Source organism: Calidris pugnax, unplaced genomic scaffold (assembly GCF_001431845.1).
Source record: "Calidris pugnax isolate Ruff unplaced genomic scaffold, ASM143184v1 scaffold31, whole genome shotgun sequence".
NCBI lineage: Eukaryota > Metazoa > Chordata > Aves > Charadriiformes > Scolopacidae > Calidris > Calidris pugnax.
Window position 1 is genome coordinate 7045959 of NW_015090786.1, and position 8082 is coordinate 7054040.

An 8082-nucleotide genomic window follows, 5' to 3' on the forward strand; every position below is an offset into this window, starting at 1 on the left:
ACCCCCCCCCCCCCCCCTTCCCCCGGCCCCTTCCCCCTCTTTTCCCCCCCCCCCCCTTGCAAAACTTGAGTTAGTGCATATCAGTTTAGATATAAAGACTTTAAATGGGTGACATTAAAGAGAGCTTCTTCCCTTCTGCCTGCCTTAAGCAGGAGCTTTGAAGGAAACACACATTGTAGCATTTTTTTAAGTGTTTTTGATTTTCTTCTCAAAGTTGGAGCAGGAGGTGGGAAATCCACCGCTCTGCACCCCTGCAGCATTTGATGGGCTACATTTAACCTTTCTTACCCTCCCGTGGATGTTACAGTTCAGGGTTTATATGGAGTTGTTGGAAGGCAACAAAACCTTTGGCTTGGATTAAGTGCTCTGATGTTACTCCTGGGAGAGGCAGTGGCTGGTGGATGGAGCTGCTGGCTGGATGTTATTGCCAGCCTGATTTTTGGAGCAGTTGGAGTTTGTTGTGTGTTCTTCAAGTGAACCTGCTGGTGGGTGTTTGTAAGTCCTGTTGTTGCTTTCCCATTTACAGAAAGGAAGCAAGATCCACCTGGTATAATGGGGGGGACTCGCTCAAACATCTACACATTTGAGATAGGAAAAAAAATAATGGTAATTTATGGTTAACTTTGCAAACTAATTTTAATTCAACCTGCAGTGAACCTGTAAGGGCAGTCATAGCAGAGTCACCCAAAGAGAACATTGTCTTCACTGCTCATAACTGTCCTTGCCTGATCCCACTGCTTGAGCGTTGGCCGGCGCGTTGAAATGGTGGCATTTGCCATCTGATGAGAGGACAACCCCCCAGAGCTGATGCAGCTCTTGTAGCTCTGTTCTGCCTGTGCAGCCCTCAGCCCTGTGCCCGCACAGCTTAAGGCTTTTTGCTGTTTTTCCTATCAGGTGTTTTCTGCAGCTGGTACTCAGCATCACCTTCAGGTTGGAAGTGTCTGTAAGCCATCAGGAACAGAGTTGGGTAATTAATTTATTGACTTTCTGAAATAAGATAGAAGATGATTTCTTGCTGTCCTGAAATGTTTTCCTACTTGCTTGTTTGGGAAGAAAGGAAATAGAAACAATAATTTCACTTTGTGTTGTGCGCTAGACTGACATATCTTGGCTCTCGATTAAGATATTGAAAGAAACCCCTTTGAATCTTGCAGTTCCATCCATACTTACAATTTTTTACTGAATTTGATCTGAATTTTTCCATCAATTTAAGCTTTCCAAGCATAGTTTTGAAAAAGTATTTATGAGAAAGGCTTAAAAAAGCTGTGCAATGTCCCTTCTGCCCATTAAACCACAGCAGAACTTTTATTGTGATTTCATTTTATATTTAGCTTTCATTCACTGATGGCTTATCATGAGCCAGGTGCAAACTCCAACACTTTGCTTTATAGCTGTTTATGGACGCACTGGTAGAAGCTGGATAAATATAAGGAAGTCATCACCCTACTGAGCTCTGTAAGGACCTGTAATAATTAAGGACTTACTAAAGCAGCTGTTAATGACTTACAACGTACTTATGATTAGAACTTTAATTATAAATTATTGATGTATTGCTGAGGAGGGGAGTTACCTAGCCAGTAAACGTCCCAGCTTCTGCTACTAAAATGAGTATTTGTGAATGCTTTTAGAACTGGTGACCTCAGAGGAAGTCATGGTTCCTTAGTGACAGGCAGGACTAAATGCACTGGAGTAACCGGCCATACGGGGAGCTCAGCCTCAGCCGGTGCAGCAGATGAAGGCGTCTTCTGGGTGAATGGATGCTCCTAACATCTGGTATCTAAAAAATTAAAACTAAAGAGTTTGTTGTTTTTGGTTTTTTTTTTTTTTTTTGCTGAGATGCCAAACAAGGACAAGACCTCCGAGTGTTGGAGGAAATGGCTTCTGCAGAGTGGACATCACAGGGACCAAAAGGGCCATCAGGCTGTAGGAGACAAGACCTGGGAAGCTCCTCCAGAGGTTATCCTAGAAACAGATATGCAGTGAGGGTAATGAACACGGCTCAGTCAACTGTGTAGCCCAAGGTAACATTTGCTGGTGTCAGCAACCAAAAGTAATACATAGCTCTGTTTTGTAAGACTTGAAGCTGTTTAGGAGAGCAAATAGTATTGCAGGCTCATTAGCTGACGGGATACTATTGGGGAGCCTGGGAGGAACGGTTTCAGTAGGCAGGAAAGCCAAATGGTTATGAGCCAAAAAATAAGGATGTGTAAGGCAAAAAAAAGGGGGTTATTTAGGGGCAGGGGAAGGAAGGCGGGAATGTTTCAACAGGTATGGGCTTCCTGTGGTACTTTACACGTGGAAGTGTGTGGGTGTGCTAATCACTTCTCAGGCTTCTCTGTCCTGTATGGGATGGCTGGGGGTTATGTGCCGGCACTGCTGACTCCTCAGAGCTGTTTTTTTCCTGTGTGTAGAGAAGTTGTGTATTTTTCTAATGTGTCTGTGCACACACATGTGGGGGTGTGTTTGAGGGGAGTTCTGGGCATGGCTAATCACGGCGTCTTGGACTGACACGGTTATTTCTCTAATATATCTCTTAAGTACATCACTTGCTTGAGCCTGACAAACTCCACTGGTGATTTTTGATGTGGGAAGGTGGTTCTTTTGTGCAAGGAGCCAAGGGGAGGCTGGTGCGTCATGAACAGGTTCTCCAGGCCTCATGAGGGGTGGCCTCTTCAGGAGTGAGGAGGTCCCAGGGAGAAACCAAGTAAGTCTCCCATGTGAAGGTTTCTGCAAAGGCTGACGATACGGATTTGAATAATTATTTCCCTCCATTATTTTCCACATCACTTTAGGGTTTTTTTGGGGATGTATTTAGTGTGTAGGCTGCCAGGGTTTGCCACACTCCGTTGCGCTACACAGCCTAAGCCTTTCCACTGTCCTCTTCACAGCAAAATAAAGCTTGTTGGTGTTTTTGTATATTTTTTTTTCCCCAGTTATGTGGGGGCTCTCGTGCCTCATCCAGCCTCCTGGTCCTTGTTTGTTAAGTCTGGTGTGCTTGGTATAACTGTTAAGTCTGTTTGTCTTAATTTGGTGTAAAGATACAGTCAGAATCTCCATAATTCTTACTCACAGCCTGTAGTTTATCAATCATAGGTGTTTATGCAGTGATGGGGCCATCAACCAGGAGAGTAATTTAGTGACACTGAGGTATTTTTCTTTTTTGAGGTCTTACTCCTACCTTCTTACTTTGGAAAATTATAGCTGGACAGCATCAATTTTGCTCTTCAAGTGTCTTAAACTAATTAATACTATCAAAAAGTATAATTCAACGTATTTTCTCACGCCTGAACAGCTACTGACTCCTGACCATTGACTTGTGGTGTCTGGCAGGTAGGCACAGGTTTTATTTCTGATCCCATGACCTTCCTAACCCCAAGCCCTCCTGGTACCAGAGCTCAAACTGCGGCCGCAATGAGCACCAAGGGACCAGGGCTGTGCAGCTGCCTTTCAACACAGACACAGCCACTGGTGTTTTAAAATCACTATATATATTTATATACGTGTGTATGTGTATACATATGCATCTGTGTAAATCTATCTATATAGATATATAGTATATACAAGGAACTTCTTTTTTTTTCTTGTTACTTGCTTAGTCCAGTGCTGTGTGACTGAGTCAAATTAAGAAAACAAACACGGCAGGGGGGAAAAAAACCACACTAAAAATCAAAGCATTTATTAATTAATTTATTTAACTTGCATGTGCATTTGTCTCACCAGTAGTTGGTGTTCACAAAAAAAACAACTTTGAAATTGACAAAACTTTCAGTAAACTTGATGAATACTGTTTAAAGTATCTAATGATAAGAAAGTTGCAGAAAAATCTTCACTTTTACAGCCTAAAATGTGCTGAATATTGAAGAAAAAATCCCCACCAACCCCAACCCCTTTTTTATTCATAGATGTTTAAAAAAGTTTACTTTTGTGGCTAGTATTACAGTTTTGCCTGTATGTCGTTGCCTTTACTGGTGCAGCCTGTTTTCCTGAGTTGTCAAGACTACAAAATCGGAACACCTCGGAAGGCGGTGGGAGCTGCGCTCGCTGCCAGGTCTCTGCGGGTGGGCACCGGGAGCGGGTTTGCCGTGGGGTGGTGGGAGCCCACAACATTTTCTGAAGTGTCTTCTTCAAAAGTGCAAACAGGGTTAAGAAGAGAAAGCAGCGGGGAGTAAGACACAGGGATGTAAGAACATATACTTAATGTTCCAGTTCATATTTATCTCCTCTGTTGTTTTTTTTTTTAATTGTTTCTCTCCCTTCACATATTCTTTAACTTTTTAAGGGCAGTATTAAAGGAGCTTCTCTACTATTGGCAACTCTTGTGTCCCAGAGGACGATCTTTAAGAAACAGCTCCTGAAGGATTAGATGTTTCATTATAATTTACTACAATAAATAACAATTAATTTATTCACTATGAAATTCCATAAGAAAGAAACTAACTGTGTTTTCACAAATTGGCTTTGTGTTTCTTAATGATATTGTAAAATGAGGTCAGTAAGAAAAAAAAAAACACCACCTTGAAAAACATGGCTTTCGTATTTTACATAATTAAAAAGAACTAATCATTAATAAATAAAATTCATTTATCATTGAAATAATTACGAAGCACTTCTAAAAATTTGAAAGGCAAATCTATTTAGGCCTACAGTTAACATGCAAAGTCATCCAACAAGAACACAAAATTGTACCGTAGTAGTCAACTGTTGCATCAACATTCAAAAAGGTCTAGACAGCAGCACGACTTCTCCTATATGGCAAACATCTCGTAATGCATCACAGGGCTCTGTGGGAGCTGGGGAGGATGGGAGGACACAGGCTGGGTGGACAGACGGACTCCTGCCCTCCCGCTCCGCTGCCAGAGCAGGACAGAAATAACGGAGATTTTCTGTGGTAAGAAAACTTAACTTATGGTGGCATAAAATGAAGGGACCACCACGGCATAGGAAGGTGACCCTTGAGCCCAGGTTCACCAGCTGTGCTGGCTCCCAATTCTGGAGAAAGGAGGAGATGAGGGGAGACCCTGACGACCGCTAACATTCAGCAGCAGCTCTGATTGCCGCTGCGCCACAGGCAGTGCTGGCTCCCATCGCTCTTTGGGCTGCCATGCCTCTCCTCACCCCAATGGAAAAGCTGCAAAACTTTCAAACTTCCTAAAGGTATTATTTTTTTCCTGTTTTCAAAAGGGTTAAAAAAGTAGGAAACTTTATCTTCTCAAATTCTTGCTAAGTTACACATATTACTTCAACTAACACAACAGTTACATGACAAAGTACTGCAAATTATCAAAACGTACTGTACAGAAAATTACAAATTCATTTCAAAATACATTGCGCTGCTATGACCTAGATAAAAAGTGCTTTTTTTGTCAGAAAAGTGTTCTTCTGAAATAGAAGTGCCGTAGCCTGCAGTAAAATTGTGGTGGTTCACTCTGGTTGTGCTATCCTCTATTAATTTTCTTTCCAACCTTGTTTGCATTTGGCGCCTTCTGCCTGGACGGCCGCGAAGACGAGAGCGCGGGGGGGTGATGGCCCACGGCGGAGCGGGGCCAGGATGGCTCCCGGGTCCCTCGCCGCCTCCTTGGTTCGCTCTTCACCGCGGTTCCTCTCCTCCCCGCCCACGGTTACCACACAACCGCCGGGATCCCTGCGCGGCCGTTACCTGGGCTCTGCACCGACCTCCTCCCAAAACGTGCCCGGCCTCAGCGGTGCCTGTGCTGCCTCATGAGGGGCACGATGCAAGAAGGGGGCCCAGCCAGTTTGAGAAACGGGTGTCTCAACAGTTCCTGTGCTGTGGCTCTCTGCGAGGGCTCCCGCACCAGCATGGAGTCCAGGAAGGCTCGGAGGATGGAGGAGACCTGCAACATCACAACGGCATTAGAGGGGGACAAGGACAGACGGTCCTAACCTGTACGGGGTCTGGGCCTCTGCTTTCCTTGGGAAGACAAGGACACGCTGAGCTTGTGGGGTGGCAAATGTACAGAGCTGAAGGGCTGTGCATCGTTTATGTGCTGTTAATACTGAACGCACTGGGATACCTGGGGAATGCAGAGGAGCACACAATGCACAGCTGAGCTTGCTGTTGGTGAGAAAAGCAGTAACACGCACTGAGGGCTCAGGTCTGATGTCTAGAAGAACACCCAAAACGGGAGGTACCTAAAGGCTTTGGTACTGGGCTTGGAGGTACCAACCCATACGCAGCAGGGCTTGTGTGCCAACTTGCTCTGGTCCTCAGGCAGGGTGGGAAGCACAGGGAGCAACAGGAAAAAACAAAACGAGGACCACGCATGAAAAAGCTACACTTTGGTCTCCCATCCTTCCCATGAGTCCTGCGTTGTGGTCCTACTACACTACTGTGTAGTGCTGACAGTGGTCCCTAAAGAGGCAAAGTATCCCTTGGGCATGCAAGTGTGGCTTCATTATGCCTCTGTACATGCAAGACCCTCATCACCCATGGGAAGTCTGACCTTGTGCATGTCCTTCACCCGGGGGGGTAAGTTATCCCGGATCCGGCGCATGGCCTGCAGCGGTGGCTCGTTGAAGTAGGGAGGTTCGCCGTCTATCATCTCTATCACCATGATGCCCAGGGACCAGATATCCACCTGTAACACACAATCTCCTTGTAAACTCCACTGGCAATGCAGAGAGGGGGTAATGGGCTCAACTTGTGGGCTCATGCAAACCTCCCAGCTGGCTCATGATGCTGTACCTGGTGTCTGTGGCCAGTCCAAGCCAACAGTCTGGTGAGCCATCACCGTAAATCTTTCTTTTTTAACCAGCCAACAACAATCTTTTCTTCTGAGCAGTAAGTGCAGTAAAGAATGACATCAGAAATTACTTACAAACCCAGGTCTGCAGCCAGTTTAGGTGATGGCCACTGGAAGCACTGCTAAGGCACGCTCCTTTGAGAGGCTGCTCCACCGCATTTCAGCTGTGCCAATTTGCACCTGGTGACTATTTGCCCCAGGCTGGTGCTACAGAAAGGTGCAGCCAGTGGGAGAGCAGAGTACGATTCAGCTGCTGTGAAATCAGTTATTCTATTTCCCCTCAATATTAAAGACTACAGGAACTCCATCCGAGACTGCAAGGCAAACACAAGCGCTTACTACACCCGGGCCAGTTTCCAGCCATTACAGGCAACATGGTATATAATCCCTTTGGAAAGTGACTCAGCTTCAGCTTCAAAAAAACACCTCAAAATTACTTTTTTTTTAGTCCTGACCTGCTGCAGAGCTGCTCCAGAATCCCAGTCCTCTGACGACTGTAATTCCCGTCATTTGCCAGCCCAAATACAGCCAATGCCAGCTCGTACTGCTTTTGCACTTGTGCCAAGACTTCAGCTTAGAGCCTCTTCCCCTTCTCCCCTCCCCCTCCCGCCCCCCTTTTCCCTTCTGGTGGGAAACCTAATGTAGCTGTGAATTCTGGTGCTTTATAATCCCTTCAGTGTTATTAATGGGCTAATAATAGCTGATGTTATTATCCCTGAAATGCCTCCTACAATGCCACACACCCCGAGTGGACGCTGGTGCCCGCAGGGTGCTCTCGCTCTGGGGCGGGCGATGGGTCCCTGCTGTGTGATGTGAAGATGCAGAATCTGCCATCTCAGGCCTCGGCTCATTTCCCCCTCTCTGTGTGTGTATCTATATATCTATATATGTATAAATATGTCTATGTATGTGTGTATATATATATGTATATATGTGTGTGTATCTGTGTGTAAATATATACCTGTCTATATAGCTGTACTTGTCGTGCAGGTTTCCTCTCTTCAGCTGTTACTACAGGCACTATCAAGCAGAAGATGCCTCTCCTCACCAGGCAGAGGAGAGAATGCAGCCGTGTCCCTGGCGGGGAGGCGTGAGTCACTGTCAGGGCTGAGCAGGGGAGAGGGGACTGCTCTTCCCAGGCTGGGGGTGCACAAGTGCCGTGACTCAGAGCTTCCTCATGGATGGGGTACGGCACTGCAGAGCTCCCGGGTCCCCACCCACAGGCTCTTTCTGGTCTCATCTGAAGGGCTCCAATAAAAACTTGGAATTGCCTCTTTTTCAGACCATTTGGCAGGGTTTAAAATAGCTCCCACCTTCCCCC

The 8082-nt window shown here is 45.8% G+C and overlaps 1 protein-coding gene across 4 annotated transcripts in view; it reads right to left on the reverse strand.

The window, feature by feature from the left end:
* Window positions 1-3666: 3666 nt before the first annotated feature.
* Window positions 3667-8082, reverse strand: part of PAK7 (p21 protein (Cdc42/Rac)-activated kinase 7) — a 173254-nt gene continuing 168838 nt past the window's right edge. For 3 of the 4 annotated variants that reach the window (XM_014966404.1, XM_014966403.1, XM_014966405.1), the window contains 2 exons: window positions 6462-6596; window positions 3667-5852 (listed from right to left, as the gene is read on the reverse strand). In XM_014966404.1, the coding sequence (XP_014821890.1) occupies window positions 5697-5852; window positions 6462-6596 (291 nt within the window). In that variant the 3' untranslated portion in view covers window positions 3667-5696. Of the gene's footprint in view, window positions 5853-6461; window positions 7839-8082 lie in introns of those variants that run through there. The other variant, XM_014966406.1, reaches the window with a different exon arrangement.